This window comes from Fulvia fulva, chromosome 7 (assembly GCF_020509005.1).
Source record: "Fulvia fulva chromosome 7, complete sequence".
NCBI lineage: Eukaryota > Fungi > Ascomycota > Dothideomycetes > Mycosphaerellales > Mycosphaerellaceae > Fulvia > Fulvia fulva.
Genome location: NC_063018.1, coordinates 624,322 through 642,738, shown reverse-complemented (window position 1 = coordinate 642,738; position 18,417 = coordinate 624,322). Strand labels below are relative to the sequence as shown.

Below are 18,417 nucleotides of genomic sequence, written 5' to 3'. Positions count from 1 at the left end.
ACATCACTACCCTCCTGGCGGTTGCCATCTACTCGCTAACCTCAACACCAGCGTCCCTCAACACACCCGCCAACTTCCTCCTCTGCTCTCCCTTCAACAAATCAAACGGCTTCCTCAACCCACCGGTCTTCCATCCCCTCAACTCCATCCCCGTCTTAATCGCACCCGCGTAATTACCCTCCTCGGGCGTCCTACAAACCGGAAATACCTTGGTCCAAATCTCCCGTCCCTTTTTCAAATCCCCCTCAACCGCAACAGCATTCCACAACGCCACGCTCAACTCCGGGATAATGTTCGTCGCTCCCCATACTGACCCTTTTGCCCCAGCCGCCAGACCGTAGAACGTCAGGGTATCCCAGCCGTTAAACGTCGTGATCGACTCATGCTTGGTAAAGAGCACATCCGTCAAATCTGGAGCATTGCCGGATGTGTCTTTCATATACTTTACTCTCGCCTTCGACAGCCCCGCAATCTACTCCGGGTCAACCTCACCCCACTAGCAGACGGAATGTTGTAATACATAATCGGCAATCCCGACTCTCTATGCACCTCCCCCAAAAACTCCTGCAACTGCTCATAATCCAACGCATCATAAGACGGCGGGACCACCATCGCTGCCGCAGCCCCCGCTTGCGCGGCATGCTTTGCAAGATCCACCGTCGACTCGGTCGACAAGTCGCCGATCCCTGCGACGACGGGGACGCGGCCGGCTGCTGACTTGACGCATTGTTCGATGAGTTGCTTCCGCTCTGCGATGGAGAGGACTGTGAATTCTCCGGTACTGCCACCTGGGACGAGGCCGTGGACGCCTGCGGACATGAAGCGGTTGATGTGGTGGCTTAGTGAGGCTGTGTCGATGGATTTATTGCCTGGGGTGAAGGGGGTGATTATGGCGACGTGGATGCCGGTTAGAGCTTGGGTTGGGGGAGACATTTTGGGAGTGGGTTGCGAGGAGGGTATGGTTGTTGTCGCTAGCGGGATGATGGGGTGGTTGTGGTTGTGGTTGTATTAATGGATGCGATCGAACGGGAATCAATACTGACGAGATGGCAGAGCACTTTGTATTACTTCCCCATCAACGATCCTGGCTGGAGAGCTCTGAGGTGACCTTCCTCCTCCAACAGCTCTCCGTTCGGCGACAGGAGCCGACCCATATTGAGGTACTCGGACTGTTTCGAGCAGCAGCTCTGGTGAGGTGCATGAGCGACCGAATCTGGAAGGGTTCCCCGATTGGGAAAGACATGACGATGGCGAGCCGTGACGGCCTGTTTCGTCTTCACGCAGCTGGCTCGGCTGGGTACCAGCTCTCCTTGTCGACCACATGGCAGCGCCCATTCGAAGGTGTCATCAACCTGGAGTTCTGAGCCGGGATGGAAGTCCTGGCACGAAAGCTCTCGAGCTCGTGGTTGAGAAGCGCACGCGTTGGAGTACGGGCGACTTGGAGCTAACCAGATGAGGCAATTGTGGTAGCACGGCGGTATGACGGAGCTGGTGAGACGCTGTCAAATGCTGTGAATGATTCCGCCATGCTATCGCTAATGCTATAATTCCCTTTCAGCTTACAGCTTGGCCAGGATGCCATCAGAATTCAGATATGTTACATGATTCCTCGAAATGTCCTTGATCGACCGACATCCAGCAAGGCCCATCGTCAACTTCAGTCCCTGCATCAGGATCCTCAAACCGAGCTCAACACCTTCTTGTCCATTGCACTATAATCAAAATCAGCAAACGTCCAGTCGCGATCCAGTAGTCGAGCGATACTCACAGCAAGCCCCCAAATCGGTATCCTCCCCACAAAACAAAAACTCGCCCCCAGCGCAAGCGCCTTAAAAATATCACTCCCCCTCCTATTACCTCCATCAACAGGGGCAGTCGTAACACACTCCCCTCTCCGTCGACGTGCCCATGCTTGGACGCTGCCTGAATGAATACCGCAACCAATTCGTCCTACCCGAGGGATGGAATGGCCTAACCTCCTGCTGTCAGGCCGCGAACAGCTCGAAGACAATCTACCACCGAACCGAAAAGCTTCGATTATGATCCGAGCTTGAATTGGGACTCTGCCATTCAGTGGTTGAGGAGTCAGACGAAAATGCAGCTGTGGTTGAAGGGCGTTACGTCCGGGGAGGATGTGGCCTTGGCGATTGAGCATGGGATTGATGGGTTTATTGTGTCGAATCATGGGGGGATGCAGTTGGATGGACAGGCTGCGACGTTGGATGCGTTGAGAAGAAGGCTTTGCAGCCTGCACTTTTGGCACGTTTGAGGATTTGGCGGGTGATTTTGCGGTCGCGGAGGACGCACATTTGCATCGCGTAGGGGTTACCTTTTCCTTGTGCTGCGACCGTTCCGATGGGTTCGGTGGCGTAGGAGGAGAGACACATTGGGATGTTGAAGTTTGCTGCTGCGCGTGATGTGCCTAGTTCGCCGTCCGGGTGTGCGAGTCGTTGCATTGCTGAGGGACTGAAGCCTAGGGGCATTGAGACTTTGCAGCCGAAGAGTTCGTGGGAGATGTCGATGTTGTCGACGTTGACGAGGATTCGGGGTTTGATCTTGTAGCGGTTGTAGGCTTCTTCGTTGTCGCGTAGGGTGATGAGGTCCATTGCTCCTTCGTTGTAGTAGTCGCGGTACATCTTGGGGGTAGTCTTGCGCTGCCTAGTTCTTTGAGGTCTGCAATTGAGTGGACTTGGGGATCCTATGTTTCGCCCCTGTTTGCCATGCTGCTGGAGTACTGTCGATGTCACTTGAGCAACTATCGGCTGGAATTAAATGCAAACTCAAGGACAGCTTCGAAGTAATGCCTGATGTCCAAAAATGCTTGCTGGTAGATGAGCATCGACGCGAAGCGTGCCTGTCAGCCGCCTATAGCTATACAGAAGTAGATCGTGAGAGGTTCTGGTTCAAGATACGGTTTCGGCCAGCTGCATGGTCGGAGGGTCGGGGGGTGACCTGCCTGTTCGGAATACAAGCTCCAATGCGCAAGGCAAGCGACCCCAGTAGGCACGAGCATGTCATCCGTCGCGAAGTGCGAGACCACCTCATGCACTTGTGATAGATACCGGACAAGTGCGAGCAGATATTCCGAAGTTGTGCGAACAGCTTTAACCGGGCGTGGTGTGTTATTGCTAAGCGGGGGACGTTATGAATGCGTCTCGAGATAACCTTCCTGATGTGTACAACCGACATTGCCCGGAGCTCGATGGCGCCGAGCAATAGTACATTGATGACCAACTCTTCGATGCCAGCAATGAGTACGGAGGCTGAACGACTAAAGAGGCCGAATTGTACTGCTCAATGAATATCACAAGCCTTGTAGAACAACAATTACCGATCGACCTGTATAGCGTAGCGAACACCACTTTTACCAGCACAATGACCAAGATCTTTCTGTAAACATGAACGGACGAACAAAGCTTGTATCATGCAGAGCTAACAGCTATTATAGTACCGGGGCGACCGGCTTCGTGGGTGGGCAGGCTCTGCACGAGATCTACCACGCGGCACGTGCGCATTTCGAGATAGCTGTGCTGAACCGGCACGTGGAGAGCGAGGCGAAGATACTGAAAGCATTCCCGAAAGTCCGCATAGTACGAGGTGACCTCGACGCTGTTGAGCTCATCGAGTCGGAAGCTCAGAACGCTGATGTCGTCTTTCGTGAGAGCAGAGCAGTGTCCTGCTGATCGCACGTCCTTTCATTGACCTTGAGGCAGATCTGGCAAGCACTAAGCACCTTCGAAGCGCCCAAGCCATAGCAAATGGCCTGTCCGACATCAGGCGCAGCAAACCTGGCTACTGGGTGCAGATGTCTGGCGCATCCATGTTCTCCGTCCCAGATATTGCCAAAGGCACATATGGCGAGCCTCCATCGGTATTCCATGACGACCTGAAGGATACTGACAAGATACTCTCCATCATTCGGAACAACCCAGCGCGGAACGTTGACCACCTTGTCCTTGATCGAGACTCGTCCAAGGTCAAGACTGCATTGATCGTTGGCCCGCTGATCTATGGCACCGGCCAGGGGCCAGGCAACACTCGCAGTATTCAGGTCCCCGAGATGACCCGTGTGACGCTCGAGAAGGGCGAGGGCTTCCGTGTCGGCGCTGGGAAGAGTGTCTGGAGCACGATCCATGTTCGCGATCTGGGCGCAGTATTCGGGAAGCTGGCACTTGCGGCAGACGAAAAGCAAGCAGATGCTTGTAATGAGAATGGCGTGTACTGCATTGAAAGCGGCAAGAAGGTAGGTCGCCACTCATTCTCATCAGACCACAGTTCGTGCTGACTTGAAGTAGGCATTTGGCGACATTGCCGAACTCATAGCCAAAGAAGCCCACGCGCAAAGCTTGATCAAGTCGGCTGAAGTAAAGACCAGCTTGAGCGCAGATGAGGCAAATGCAGCGATGCCCGCCGGCGCTGTCTTCTGGGCGACGAACGCTGTGTCAGTGGGTGAGCGTGCAAGAAAGCAGCTCTCATGGCAGCCTGTACACGAAAGCCTCGAGGACACAATACCTGATGCTGTGAAACTTGAGGCTCATAGAAGAACAGCTTCATCAATGGTGTAGCTGTAGTATTCGACATGCCGAACTTCCATCAGCTAGTGATCGTTAAATGCCTTGTTGTTATGAGCTTCCAAGATGTCGTCCACCAGTGACGCTGGTCTTGTGGAGTGCCACGCATCGGCGACCCTGAAACCCTCAGGGTATGGATCTGCCGAATCGAGGACTTCCTGCTTGAAGCCAGTTACCCATGCTCGGCCCTTTACGGCGGGCACGATGGCATCGTATTTGCCTACTCGAGTCTTCTGTACGATACGGCTATCGAACTTCGAGTTAGTCAAGCTGTTGTAGTTGACGAGCTCCTCGCCAACGTCTAGCTCTCCTCTGGCATGAAGAAGCGCAAGTCTAGCACAGGTGCCTGTGCCACAAGGGCTGCGATCGAACCGTCCCGGCATTACCACAGTGACGCATCTGGTCTCCTTTTCCCCTTCCGTGTAAGTGACGGGGTCTGTGAAAACCAAATTCGTGATGCCGCGGATTGCTGGATTCTCAGGATGGACCGGTGTAATCTTTGCTCGCAATATCTTTTCAAAGCTCCATGAGGTGTGCTGCTTTATCGTGATCGCAGATGTCTACGCCGATCGAGGCTGCATCGACCATGGCGAAGATCATGCCACCATAGACGATGTCCACCTGGATAACACCAATCCCAGGCACTTCCACCTCATGGTCCAATTCGAAGACGAACGATGGCGCATTTTCAAACTCCACACTTTTGCACTTGCCACTCTCACACTCTGCAGTGACTGCGACCAGTCCAGCGGCTGTGTCCAGGTTCAGCTTGGTGATCGGCTCGCGCGTTGGCAGCATTCCCGTCTCAAGCAACACTGTTGTGACACACATCGTGTCTTCAAAACTACCACGTCAGCAAGTATCGTCGACCGACGAGAGCCCCTCGTATATGGAACGCTTCCTTGACCCTGACATTGCAACCCACTCCTCACTCTCCATGATCAAGAAGCCAGCATCGGCGAGAGGGTTACATGGTGGCAAAACGATGTTGGCACACTTCGCTGCTCGGCCTCTTGGCTCGTTGAGCAGCAACTGGCGTATACCGTCGTTATTGGTCCAGAAGTGCATCATCTTGTCATGCATGTTAGCTCCTGGCACGTCCAGAACTCCGCCAGTCACCACGTTTCCTACTTCGCCTTCTGCATGGCAGCCCACGACATTGAGTGGCCGCGAGAATGGCATGCTTCTAGCTTTCGTCGCGTTGTAAAGACAGGCTTGGGTCCGGGCGTCCTAGTCAAATCCGTGCTTCGTCCTGATGTGATTGTGTATCGGTACGGCGACGTGATGGCTACTCTTCCACTGTTCGCTTGCCTGATGTCACAACCATTCCGTTGCCACGCATAGAGTCCTCTCCCCAAGGCATGGGCGGAGGATCCTCGGGCCGAATTGCTTGCTGGAGAAGTTGCTCACACCAAAGGGTCCAAGAGTGGTATCCTCATTGTTTGAGTTGTCCTTGCATTTGTTATCGATCTCAGTCAGAGAGACGCATCGACGGTGCCTAGCGGGAAGCTGGCAACCAATGAAGCGCTCATTTGCTCCCGATTGCTCTCTGTTGTGGCCTCATCAGCTCGGTCACTGTACAGAAACTATCAACCACAAGAACGTGCCTGTATACAGGTGACGACGGCTCACGCCTGGCTGTGAAGGCGTTGGCTCTTTATCGGCTCCTTCCTTCTTCGAAGACATCCATCGAATCTCGGCAGAGGAGCCTTCGCATGTCGCGCCAACAGCTTTGCAGGTGAGGCATTCTGGACGGACCTGGTCGCATTTTGCGTGACGACGACGGCAGGTGCCACAGCCTCCGAATGAACGTGAACGTCGCGAGTTGGACCTAGCGGATGCCTTCGGCATCACAGTAAAGGTACGAAGATTGAAGAAGGAGAGTGTCCCGAGCTGAGGGTGGAAAGTCAAGCTAAAGTTCCCCGCTAATCATTGGCGGGCGCAGGCAATGGATGCGCCCGACTGCTACTGCGTACAACGCATGTCTTGGGGCAACAGCAGGTCACTTCCAGACTGCGCTCAATTATCTGCTCTTGTTGCTATCGTAGTATTCAGGATACGTTGGCTGGTATCCAAGCCCGTACATTCCGAAATATGCCACCGCTATCAACAACAGCCTGCTGAGATACACGCCTAACATCTCCATGAAGGGCAAGTTGGGAAGTGGTATGGCCAATGGTGTATCCGCAGAATGCAAGAATACAAACAGCTGAAATATGCTCGGAGCTTGTTTTGTTCTCTTGCAGTCATCCAGATACCCGAAGAAGTTTCGGAAGAATCGCTGCTCATTCTCGTAGTCTTCAGGATCAAGCTGGATATCCATCTTCAGGACCTCACTAGGGCTAGCGTTCTCGAATCTGTGGTATCGACAAGGTCCGAGGACCGCTGAGCTCTTGCCTCCCTTCGAGCTCAGAACAGCGCTTGGCTTTGCGTTCAGGCCGAAATACATGTTTGCTGTGCCCTGTTGCACATGGAACTTCTCGGTCTGATAGATGTGATAGTGGAACGGTGGCTGGATGATCGAAGGTCCTTCCTTTGGATGTGTTGGAGGGATTGTGTGTGTCATCATGTAGTTGTTGTGTCCCTTGTCGTGGTAATGTACTGAAGACGTGCCATTCTCGTAGATGACCAGGTCTTTGCTGGCGTTATTTGTTCGCTGAGGATGGGGTGCTCGGAGGAAGGACAACATCGTGGGCTGGCTGCAGTCGTTATGCGTGTCTGAGGCCTCGTGCTATGGAGTCGAGCTTCGGTCATCCCGCTTGGCTGGAATTCAATGGCTCTTCACTTGCTGTGTCACAGGTAGATGCTCAATGGTTTCTTGAGCAACGAGAGGGGTTGGGGCTACATTCAAAGTGAGTGCGCGGGCCGATGCTTTCAACACTTACATCATTGCCGAACGATTACACTGCACTGGATTACTGGCAGCGGCATCACTGCCATGATCGTCCTCTAGGACACTACAGGTTCGTAGGGATGCTGTCCAGGCGATAGGAGGTAGGCACGCCTCTGTGCGCCAATCCGGCGTGCCGAGAGAGAGCTATCCATCGTGCTCGGCCAGATGCTTGTATCTCACAAGCCCCCAGGCACACGCCCCATCGTGATCGCTCGTAGTCAGGCGCACTTCAAAAGCTGCCATTGCTCTGCGAAGGGTTTGAAGAAGCTGCAGCGGGTCACGTGAAAGGAGTTGTCGCTGGAGAATGTCAGCATCACTTATCGAAGGATGAACCGAAAGTGGCATGTCCAGCCGAGGCTTTTCGTGAGGAAGGCGTCTGCGAGTCTCCACCAGAGCTCGACCTTGACTGCATCCATCACCATGTATCAAGCACGTGAGCATCCTCATGGGACGCCTCCTCATCAATGTCCTCGCAAGACATTGCTCCAAAGCGTTTCAGCAACACGAGACATACTCTCGCAGCCTGTGCTCCCTCTCGCAGCGGAAAACACTGAACTCTCTCCCTTCAGTTAGACGGGGATACAGCTCGAGCAACATGTCTAGCCTATCTGTTGAGCTTGAAGCTCCAAATGGCAGGAAGTGGACACAGCCAACAGGACTGTTCATCAACAACGAGTTCGTTGCGGCCAAGAGTGGCAAGACCATAACGTCCATTGACCCAGCGTGAGTATGCCTTATTGCAGCTTATCTCGTCAACGTAGAAGCTAACAACATCAAGCACGGAGAAAGAAATTGCTACCGTCCACGCAGCAGGGCCTGACGACGTCGATGTCGCGGTCCAAGCTGCCCACAAGGCCTTCAAAGACCCTTCGTGGAAGCAAATGGACGTCACGGAGCGAGGCAAGCTCATGACCCGTCTAGCAGACCTTATCGAGGAGAACAAGGAACTTCTTGCCACCATAGATGCGTGGGACAATGGTATGTTGCTACGAACCCATTCGAGGTCTCTACTGATAATCATCAGGCAAGAGCTATTCCGAAGCGTTGAACACTGATCTGCCTGAATCCGTCTTGACAATCCGATACTATGGCGGCTGGGCTGATAAGACGTATGGCCAGACCATAAGCACTACGCCTCAGAAGTTCGCATACACTCTCCGTCAGCCGATAGGCGTTGTTGCGCAGATCATACCTTGGAACTATCCTCTGTCCATGGCCACTTGGAAGCTTGGCCCTGCTCTGGCATGTGGTAATACCGTGGTGCTCAAGTCTGCTGAGCAGACTCCGCTGAGTATCTTGATTCTTGGTAAGCTGGTGAAGGAGGCTGGCTTCCCTCCCGGTGTCATCAACTTCATCAATGGATACGGTGCCGAAGCAGGCCCAAGTCTGGTCGGTCATCCACTCGTGGACAAGGTCGCCTTCACTGGATCGACTGCCACCGCAAGACAAATCATGAAGACGGCTTCGGCGACACTCAAAAACATAACCTTAGAGACTGGAGGCAAGTCTCCTCTTGTTGTCTTTGCCGACGCAGACCTCGAGCAAGCCGTCAAGTGGAGCCACATGGGCATCATGTCGAACCAAGGCCAGATTTGTACCGCCACATCACGAATTCTCGTACAAGATGAGATCTACGACAAATTCATCGAGCAGTATGTGGCGACTGTAAAGGAAGTAAGTGTTGTTGGTGACCAGTGGTCTGAGTCGACATACCAAGGGCCCCAAGTCACCAAGCAGCAGTACGACCGCATATTGGAATTCATCGAAGCTGGAAAGTCTGAAGGCGCTAAGGTAGCCATTGGTGGAGAGCCTCACAAGCATGGCGATGGCAAGGGTTTCTTCATTGCTCCGACTGTCTTCACAGATGTTCAGGACTCGATGAAGATCTACCGGGAAGAGGTGAGTGGAGCTTTGTCGTGCATGAAATGCACAGCTAATATTTCTTGCTAGATCTTCGGACCTGTCGTTGTCATCTCGCGATTCAAAGACGAAGAGGAAGCAATCCGCCGCGCCAACGACACTACTTACGGTCTCGGCTCCTCTGTGTTCACCCAAGATCTTGTTCGGGCGCACAGAGTGGCAGCAGAGATTGAAGCTGGCATGGTATGGATCAACAGCAGCCAAGACTGTGATCCTCGGATTCCATTTGGAGGTAAGTCAAACACACAGGCAATCGAGATTTTCGACTGACAAGTATTGCAGGCGTCAAGCAGAGTGGCATTGGCAGAGAGCTCGGCGAGGCTGGTCTTGAAGCATACTCGCAAGTGAAAGCTGTGCATGTCAACATGGGCACGAGGCTGTAGATTATTATACGTGCTCCTGCCGCGACATGAAGCTGGCAAGCCAGATATGGACTGAACCGTTGATGGACTTCCTCCGTTCCGATTGTGTGTTCTACTAACACACTCTCAAGCAGCCCCGAGTCTCGATCGTCCCGGCGAGGGTTGCGGCAATTCGCAATGGAGCGAAGTCCTTGATAGCTCGCGCGCGCATGCCGCGGCATGGTACAGTACGTGGTCAGATCTCTGATCTATGAATAGAGTTCCGTCTTGAAACGCAACGTTTCAAGCTGACTGTGGAGACCAAACGAATATCGCCAATGTGAGCTTGAGACTCGATGTACACAATGCCGTTTCACAGCTGCTGTTGAGTTCGGCACTGCAGTGGTATTCACGTGGTATTGAAGCCGTGTCATCGGCGTCTCGGGATGTCTCCGAGGACGTCGGTTTCGGCGTCCCAGTTTAGAGTCGGCAAGCCGCGAAGCAAACGTTTCATCCCACGGGCGTCAAAGTAAATCGCCTCATCAACGTGCCCGGGTGCCCGGGTGTTTGAGTCTGGACCTCAAAGATGTCGATGGGCAGGATCTTGCCTGTCTGGCGGCTCTCGGGAGTCATCTGCCGGCCCGGCACTTCTCGGCATCTTCCCACTTCCCAGAGACCGGATCACGACTTGGCGAGAATGTCTGGTGTCGCAACGTGCAGAGGCATCGTCTTGCAGTTCGAATGCCCAAATGTGCTACTTCCTTCCATGTTATACAACAGCTCGACGTCTCATTACTGCTATATAAGGCTCTGGGCACGCTGGGGTAGTAAACGTTAAGTAAGTGAAGTATTACATGAGTCACGGGGTACACGAAAGCGGATTCTTTTTCGCCACGTTCTTCGATGCACTAAACCCCTTGTGTATAGCGAATCCAGGTACCGTGCGTGCCGTTCAGGTACACACGTAACTGTCTCCATTCCGGGCATCAGATCCTGGTATACGGAGAAGGTTTGTATCACTGTTTCGTACTGCAGTTTGCTACATGTATAAGCCTGTCAGTAGCTCATCATCATGGCCTTGCCACGGAAACATCAACACTTGCTCCTTCACTTTGCGCGTTCCTGCCATCGACACATATCCACACAATGGACGGACCATCGCAATCATCAAATCCGGGCGAACAGGACGACGATCCGGACGTGAAGAAGCCAAATGAGCCTGAGGCTAAGCAGCGAAGAGCGCGTGTAAGAGTCACGTCGAGAGCAACAGAAGTACCGCCATTGCCACATAGTCCACCTCGAACACGGCCTCAACATCGAACCAGCTTGTCCCCAAGGCCACCATCTATCCTTCGAGGACCATCTCGGGAGCCATCGCCATCTGGACGACCAGAAGACGATCCCAACTGTCCACGAGACCGTGCTGCAGCCGCTGCACAAAGTCGAGGTCATGCCTTGGCTAACACTGTTTGGCGCGACACACCTAGCATTTCTGCAAGGTCATCGTTTGAGTCGATCTCATCATCATCATCATCTGGAGACAGCGATTACAACCTTCTAGGTAACCAGCAAGATATCGCCCTGCAGCCACTCGGGGAGCAAACACAGGCTTCGGACGAGCAGTATGGAACTGCACAAACCGCGATTTCCTTTCAAGATGGAGCCTCTGTCGAAGTGGAGGCACAGAAACCTACAGCTGAGGCTGGTGAAGCATTAGGCACGTCTGATTCTACAGACACCACTAAGCCTGAGGAGAAGCCGAAGACCGATTCCAACGAGATTTACAACACCTCTGTCGATGGCTTGTACCACGTGCCAGCACCTGAGCGCTATCGTGGAGGTGTGCTAGGGCAGATGCTGAAGTTGTACAAGCAGCCAGACTTCCAATCAATACGAGAAGGACTGGCGTCCTCATCCAAACATGCAAGCCCGAAACATCGGCGCTCTCCTTCCGATGTCGAGACTGTATCGACGACACCGGAACGCAGGAAATGGTACGACCAGAACGCCTCCCAGGATACATTGGCGACCCTGATCGGAGCTTCTACCAACCTTGCTAAGCCTGCTCAACCACAAGATGGTATTAAGAAGCCTCGCCATCATAAGCGGGATCATAGCTTGGCTAGTCGCTTTAGCCAATTCTTTAACCAAGAAGAAGCACATGTGAAACAACACATAGCAGGGATCGTGGCCAGGCGAGAGTTCATCCTCAAGTGTTGCCGCGCGTTGATGCTCTACGGCGCGCCGACCCACCGGTTAGAGGAGTACCTCACCATGACCGCACGAGCGCTGCAGATCGAAGCTCAGTTCCTCTACATCCCTGGATGCATGATCATATCTTTCGACGACGCCGAAACACATACCACCGAGGTGAAGCTGGTACGACTAACACAAGGTATCGACCTGGGCAGGCTGAAAGACGTCCATCGGATCTACAAAGAAGTGATTCACGATGTCATTGGCGTCGAAGATGCCACTGCCCAACTTGAGGACCTCATGGTGAAGAAGGCCAAGTTCCATCCTTGGCTTCGTGTGCTCGTCTTCGGCCTCACGAGTGTCACCGCAGCGCCCTTTTCCTTCGACGCAAGACTTATCGATCTACCGCTATCTTTCTGTTTTGGATGCGTAGTCGGAGCACTGCAGCTAATCGTTGCGCCGATGTCACCGCTTTACAGCAATGTCTTTGAAGTGAGCGCGACGGTGTTGATCAGCTTTTTGGCAAGAGCGTTTGGAAGCATACGAGGCGGTGATCTGTTCTGTTTCTCGGCTTTGGCACAGGCTGGTATTGTCATGCTGCTGCCAGGGTACATGTTCTGTAAGTCACTCCCCATCTCGCGACTGTCACCTTCAAAGCTAATGCAACCCATTAGTGTCTTCCTCGCTTGAGCTCCAAGCCAAGTCGATCGTCGCTGGCTCCATCAGAATCGTCTACGGCGTAATCTACTCCCTCCTTCTTGGCTTTGGCATTACCTTGGGCGCAGCACTTTACGGCATGATCGACAACAATGCAACCTCCGAACTCACCTGCAAAGCACCAATGCCTGGAACATATGGCTTCATCTTCGTCCCCTTCTTCGTGCTATGCATCAGCATGCTGTACCAGGCTAAGTGGAGGCAAATGCCAGTCATGGTCTTGGTAGCATTTGCCGGCTACGTCGTGAACTCCTACAGCAGCAAACGCTTCAACTCCAGCCCTCAGATCGCCAGCACGCTTGGTGCGTTTGCTGTCGGTGCTTTGGCCAACCTTTACTCCAGGTTTCGACATGGAGTCGCTGCAGCGATCTTGATCCCGGCAATTTTCACGCAGGTGCCTGGAGGCCTGGCGAGTACTGGAGGACTTTTGAGTGGGTTACAGGTTGCGAACGAGATTAACAACGTCACATCCGCAGTTAACACCACCACTGCTGACCCGATGGGCTTGGGAACAGGTTCAAGCTATATTGTTTTTGGGGTCGCGAGCAGCATGATACAGATTGCTATTGGCATTACTGTTGGATTGTTTTTGAGCGCTTTGGTGGTGTATCCACTTGGCAAGAGGAGGAGTGGGTTGTTCAGCTTCTAAAGATGTATTTTGGGAAATCATGCATCAATGGGACTGGACTCTGGAATTGGCGATGCATGATGAGATTATAGAGCTGTTGAGAAGCGACAGGAGGCACGCCTTGGACGGCTATTGCCGCTTCTGGGCTCTGCAGAGAGGGTGTCAGGCAACCTGCGATCATTCATTCTCTTGGCACGGCACGGCAGGAACAGTAATGTTCCGCCAATGAGTGTGGCGTTATCCCGACACAATGTCTCCACTTCTCCACTACCTCCGCATCTTGCACAGGAACACGAACGCTAATGTCAAACATACTTGATGCTAAGAGCACGACGGAGGTTCCATGACACTTTTGCTGGCCATTAACCGGCATGCCAGAAAACTATAAGATCACGGCCAACCATCGTGCAGCTGTGATGCTGGACGTAGGACCACAACTTCAAGATGGCATCAATTACCACGTTGGCTAGTCTGATTGCTGTAGGTGCTGGAGGAGCACTTGCTCTCGACAATGGCTTCGGGAGGACGCCTGTCATGGGCTTCAACACCTACAACGACGTGGGCTGTTCACCGAACGAGGGCTACATGAACAGCACCATGCAATCCTTTGCAGACCGAGGCTTTCCAGCACTGGGGTACAGATACTTCCAGGTATGAGCACCCATGACCAGCACCTTAGCAATAATATCTGACAGCCATATTTAGCTCGACTGTGGCTGGCAAGGCTTCAATCGACAGTCTAACGGATCGCTCACCTACGATGCAAGCGTCTTTCCCAATGGCATTGCTCCCCTGAGCAAGAAAGCCAGAAGTCTTGGCATGCGGTGGAGCATGTACACCGACCAGGGGAAGTTCTCTTGTGATACCAGGTCGGCAGCGGATGGGCTTCGTCCAGGCTCGCTTGGGTTTGAGAGGCAGGACGCTTTGCAGTTCGCGGGGTGGAATGTCGATTATATGAAGGTCGACAACTGCTATATCGAGGGCAGTGATAACAACGCGCCTAAGGATGCACGATCCGATTTCCCTGCACGATTCGGTGCCTGGTCCAAGGCTCAGCAGGATGTGGGCATCAAGGGTATGCTCATCTGTCAATGGGGTACTCCTTACAGCAGTCCGACTGGTCTGCATGGACCAGCTGAGTGGATACCACCTATTGCCAATTCTTTCCGTGTGTCCGATGACATTGCTCAGGGCTGGGCAAATGTCATGCGAATCCTGAACGAGGACATCAACGTCAATCTCAGAGGCCTCAATGGACCTGGTCGTTTCTCTGATATGGATCTCCTCGAAGTCGGTAACCCTGGCATGTCCGATGCCGAGCAGGCCAGCCACTTCGCAGTGTGGGCTATGTTCAAGAGCGCCCTCATGATCTCCACCGCCGTGCCTACAATGTCCGCCAGGACCGCTGAGATCCTCTCAAACAAGGACCTGATCGCCATCAACCAAGATTCCCTCGGCAAACCAGCCGTCCTCATCCAACGCTTCACCAACGACCGCGACGTCTACGCCGGTCCCCTCGCCAACGGCGACCGCGCAGTCCTCCTCCTCGACCAATCAAACACAGCCCGCTCCCTCTCCATCGACTTCAGCACCCTCGGCATCGACACCGCAACCGTCAAAAACCTCTGGACGGGCCGCACAACCGCCAACGTCAAATCCTTCTCCGCCCAAGTCGGCGCTCACGGCTCCCTCCCACTCCGTCTCAGCCAGATCAAGACTCTCACCACCGCCGCCCCAAAACTCACCTGGATCGAAGCCGAGTCCGGCACCCTCGTCGGCGGCGCAAACACCCAACCTTGTTCCGGCTGCTCCGGCTCCACCAAAGTCGGCTTCATCACCAATACCGGTGGCAGCCTGACTCTCAGCGGGATTAGGACGAGTCAGGCTACGCAAGATGTGCGATTTGATTATCTTGACTGTGAGGTTGGGTATTTGTTCGATCCTACGGGTAGCCAGAGCAATGGGTTGAACGTCAGGGGGGCGAGCATTAGTGTGAATGGTGGTGCGGGACAGAGCGTGCTGTTCCCGTTGACGGGGTATAATTGGGATAAGGATGTGGCGAAGAACCATCTGGTGAGGTTGAGTGGGTTCAGTACGACGGGGACGAATACGATTAGGATTAGTGGGTTGAGTGGGAGTACGCAGTATGCGCCTGATTTTGATCGGGTTGGGGTTATTGCTTGAGGGGATCTAGCTACTGTGGGTAGAAGTTACAGCTGGTATTAGGCTTGAGGCGGGAATGTTTGCTTGACCATGCCTGTGACTCCACGTGCTCACCATGACTGGAGTGTCTGTCATGCTTAGAACAGCATTGAGTCATATATCGAGTCACATCCGCCGTCCATGTGTTCGCAAAACTGATGCTCGTTGCGGTCCCATTCTTGCCAAATCGCGCTCTCGGCTAGATCCATGACTCCGCCCAACGTGATCTCCTCACACAACGCACCGTCCCATTTAGCCAGTGTCCTAAATGGGCACTTCAACGTGACGGCATTCTCGGAAGCTTTGCCGACACATATGCGCCGCCAGGAGGCGCATCTTGGGTGTTTGCTGAATAGATGCGTCGGGGGCGACTCTCTGTTGGCTTCGAACCACTCACACTCGAACTCTAGGTAGATGATGATGAGTGACCCACCGCTCAGGGACGTCCGTTTGTAGATGCTGAAGTTAGAGAAGGGAGGAAGAGCGCGCAAGACAGCTTTGTCGCGGAGGAGCGTCATGGCTGTGGACATGTCGTTCTTGGTATGCTCTAGTATCATCCGGCGGCGTATGAGCTTCGAGTCGGCAATGACATCCTTGGAGGCTGTGTTGACGCGTTGGAGGGCGAAGAGCTGGACAGGATTGGCGTTCTTCAGGATCAACTCGAGTAGTTCTGGTATTGCGAAAACTCGAGCGGCGGCCATCTATGTTATAGGTTAGCCCGCGAATGCTCAAATGCAATTATGTATGGCGTACCTTGGATGTCGTTGGTATCGGGTAGCGGTGGACTTCTCCCTGTAGCTATCTTTGATGGTGGTGTTAGACTTCTGCTATTGTAGCTAGAAGTGAAGAGGTGATGTTGCTGAAGTCAGGGGCCAGGAGCTTGGAACAAGCAAACGGCGCAACCTTGTCACTCGGATGATCATGATCATGTGCTAATGATGATCGTTGTTGGTCCAGCCTGAGAGCATAGCAATCTTAGTGTCGTCATATCTTCGATTGGACCGGGTCGCCGCATTAATATAGAAGCGGGTAAGAGGTACTGACAACAAGCCATCCATCCTGCTATGTTACAAACCATCGCTGCGTACCTCTTTGGCCCTGTCTCCGGGGCCAAGTACTGCGCCATGATTCTCATGTCGCGCTCCTATCTCCGAAACCCGAAACCGCCATTGAAGCCATCACCAAAGTCATCACCGGAGGCGCTCCTACGTTGTCCGTCCCCACCGAGATTACACCACTTGTGGACATAGCCATCATTGCGGAGGATAATGAACTCAGCCTGGTCCAGAGCTGTTCCCAAAGCAATACCTCCTTTGCCATGGACAGAGCTGCGGCCCACTTCAGACCCGTTAGGGCAGTGCAGCACGATCAGATCGTCGGATCCCGAGCTAATCTTGATCTGCCTCCAGGATGCTCTCATTGTAGTATACCTCAGCATAGACCTGTGATGCTTGGTCCTATACGCCTTGATCTCGGGGCACGGACATTTCAACATGATTCTCCGAGAGAACCACCGCGACCTGATCTCGAAGCGTGCGATGGCGCGCTTGACTCGAGGATTGTTCAGAATCTCGTTCACCGCGGCGTCATTCACGGCGTTGGGCGTTTCGAGTAGCATGCGCCGCCGGACTCGCTTCGAGTTGAGGATCATAGCGTGGAAGGTCCTATCAACGCGCTGCAATGCGAATAGCTGGATCGGATCGGCCTTCTCGAGTATCATTTCCAGCAGTTCTGGTATCGCAAGGACTTTTGCGGCGGCCATCTAAGGTTTGTGTTAGCTAGCACTGACGGTAGGCCATGTCGTTGGACGTACGACGAGAAGAGGGTGTTGGAGTTGTCAATGAAGATTTGGTGTGGAACTGTCGTGTGTTGCTAGATAATGTTTCAGAGACGAGATTCAAAACTCGAGGCCAGCCAACGGCGCTTGTGCTTCCAAGCTGAAGAACACATGCTCGTTGTGATCCTCATTCACTGAGTCAGCCGCGAGTCAATACCACAGATATTCGGCGACCCATCAAACCAGTTCTATCTGCTGTCTTCGAAGCCGATGTGTACTCGATGTTTTCGAAGAGTCGCCGCATCTGCAGGAATCGACCAGTTGATACTTCTGATCAATGCACAATGCGTCTGCCCATAATCTGACGGGCTTTCAGGGCTAGCACGCTGCTCCGATGGCCTCAGAGAGACTCGGCAAGATCTGAACGAAGCTGTCCTCGGTCTGTATGGGGAGCGTCGTCTTGGAGGCAACACAGGTGTATGACATGGTATCGGGTGACTGCTTCCAAACCAGCGAGACTGTCTCCAACCTGCATGGTATGTGAGATCCTTAGCAGCTGGCTGTACATGCAGGACACGGTCCCAGGCTTCGAGCTACCTAGCTGTTGGTATATGCATCGATTGCTTCAGCTTGCTAGGTGTCGCGTCTGGACCATAGCCACAAACAGTGGGTGGAAGCATGGCATCCGCATGCAACCAGCGAGGCCAGAGTGTATTGTGTCCTAGCCGAAGCATGCTGAAGTCATATTGCAATATCGTCTGACGAACAGAGGATCGTTACATAGGAATAGATCAGTGAGTCCCTCACGCGATTGTTTGTCCGCTATCCTCGCATCTTCCTGTTCGCTCCATTGACGTGAACGTAACCGACGAACGAAGCATCTCTGCCACATTCACTTGGTCCAGCAAAGCCCCGTGACTTGCAAGTGAAGGAGCAGAGAAGGAGCAAAGCCGAAGTGAAGACGTTGGTGGCGCTTTCTCGTCTGCGGCAACAGCCGATGGCGCGCCTTCTGATTGGTCCGCGAGGCAGGCAGAAAAAAGTGCAAGCGCGATTCTTGCGACAGCCCTTTCTTCCCTCAAAACTCCCACGCAGCACCCTCCTCTCTTCTCCATCAACAACCTCACAACTTCTCTCTCTCCACACCCTCGACAGCGACATCAACACGCGCTGCT

The 18,417-nt window shown here is 53.4% G+C and overlaps 10 protein-coding genes across 10 annotated transcripts; 4 read left to right on the top strand and 6 right to left on the bottom strand.

The window, feature by feature from the left end:
* Positions 1-28: 28 nt before the first annotated feature.
* CLAFUR5_09993 (4-hydroxy-tetrahydrodipicolinate synthase) lies at positions 29-933 on the bottom strand (the record flags this gene model as incomplete). Its single annotated transcript, XM_047909141.1, has 2 exons — positions 29-472; positions 493-933. The coding sequence occupies 2 exons, from the start codon at positions 931-933 to the stop codon at positions 29-31; spliced, it is 885 nt and encodes a 294-aa protein (XP_047764789.1).
* Positions 934-1,559: 626 nt separating this feature from the next.
* Positions 1,560-2,185, bottom strand: CLAFUR5_09992 (Oxidase FUB9; the record flags this gene model as incomplete). Its single annotated transcript, XM_047909140.1, has 2 exons — positions 1,560-1,712; positions 1,769-2,185. 2 exons carry the CDS (start codon positions 2,183-2,185, stop codon positions 1,560-1,562), a joined length of 570 nt encoding a protein of 189 aa, XP_047764790.1.
* Positions 2,186-3,398: 1,213 nt separating this feature from the next.
* On the top strand, positions 3,399-4,565 carry CLAFUR5_09991 (Oxidase ucsJ; the record flags this gene model as incomplete). Its single annotated transcript, XM_047909139.1, has 3 exons — positions 3,399-3,657; positions 3,714-4,243; positions 4,296-4,565. 3 exons carry the CDS (start codon positions 3,399-3,401, stop codon positions 4,563-4,565), a joined length of 1,059 nt encoding a protein of 352 aa, XP_047764791.1.
* Positions 4,566-4,597: 32 nt separating this feature from the next.
* On the bottom strand, positions 4,598-5,753 carry CLAFUR5_09990 (Trans-3-hydroxy-L-proline dehydratase; the record flags this gene model as incomplete). The annotated part of the gene is made up of 3 exons (XM_047909138.1): positions 4,598-5,083; positions 5,136-5,415; positions 5,497-5,753. 3 exons carry the CDS (start codon positions 5,751-5,753, stop codon positions 4,598-4,600), a joined length of 1,023 nt encoding a protein of 340 aa, XP_047764792.1.
* An 841-nt stretch (positions 5,754-6,594) lies between these two features.
* Positions 6,595-7,260, bottom strand: CLAFUR5_09989 (putative oxidoreductase virH; the record flags this gene model as incomplete). Its single annotated transcript, XM_047909137.1, has 1 exon — positions 6,595-7,260. The coding sequence occupies one exon, from the start codon at positions 7,258-7,260 to the stop codon at positions 6,595-6,597; it is 666 nt and encodes a 221-aa protein (XP_047764536.1).
* Positions 7,261-8,059: 799 nt separating this feature from the next.
* Positions 8,060-9,767, top strand: CLAFUR5_09988 (Aldehyde dehydrogenase; the record flags this gene model as incomplete). The annotated part of the gene is made up of 5 exons (XM_047909136.1): positions 8,060-8,187; positions 8,243-8,442; positions 8,489-9,363; positions 9,415-9,616; positions 9,667-9,767. 5 exons carry the CDS (start codon positions 8,060-8,062, stop codon positions 9,765-9,767), a joined length of 1,506 nt encoding a protein of 501 aa, XP_047764535.1.
* Positions 9,768-10,871: 1,104 nt separating this feature from the next.
* Positions 10,872-13,287, top strand: CLAFUR5_09987 (uncharacterized protein; the record flags this gene model as incomplete). The annotated part of the gene is made up of 2 exons (XM_047909135.1): positions 10,872-12,540; positions 12,596-13,287. The coding sequence occupies 2 exons, from the start codon at positions 10,872-10,874 to the stop codon at positions 13,285-13,287; spliced, it is 2,361 nt and encodes a 786-aa protein (XP_047764189.1).
* A 423-nt stretch (positions 13,288-13,710) lies between these two features.
* Positions 13,711-15,450, top strand: CLAFUR5_09986 (putative alpha-galactosidase D; the record flags this gene model as incomplete). Its single annotated transcript, XM_047909134.1, has 2 exons — positions 13,711-13,917; positions 13,972-15,450. 2 exons carry the CDS (start codon positions 13,711-13,713, stop codon positions 15,448-15,450), a joined length of 1,686 nt encoding a protein of 561 aa, XP_047764188.1.
* A 116-nt stretch (positions 15,451-15,566) lies between these two features.
* CLAFUR5_09985 (uncharacterized protein) lies at positions 15,567-16,169 on the bottom strand (the record flags this gene model as incomplete). The annotated part of the gene is made up of 1 exon (XM_047909133.1): positions 15,567-16,169. One exon carries the CDS (start codon positions 16,167-16,169, stop codon positions 15,567-15,569), a length of 603 nt encoding a protein of 200 aa, XP_047763981.1.
* A 443-nt stretch (positions 16,170-16,612) lies between these two features.
* On the bottom strand, positions 16,613-17,230 carry CLAFUR5_09984 (uncharacterized protein; the record flags this gene model as incomplete). Its single annotated transcript, XM_047909132.1, has 1 exon — positions 16,613-17,230. One exon carries the CDS (start codon positions 17,228-17,230, stop codon positions 16,613-16,615), a length of 618 nt encoding a protein of 205 aa, XP_047763980.1.
* Positions 17,231-18,417: the final 1,187 nt, after the last annotated feature.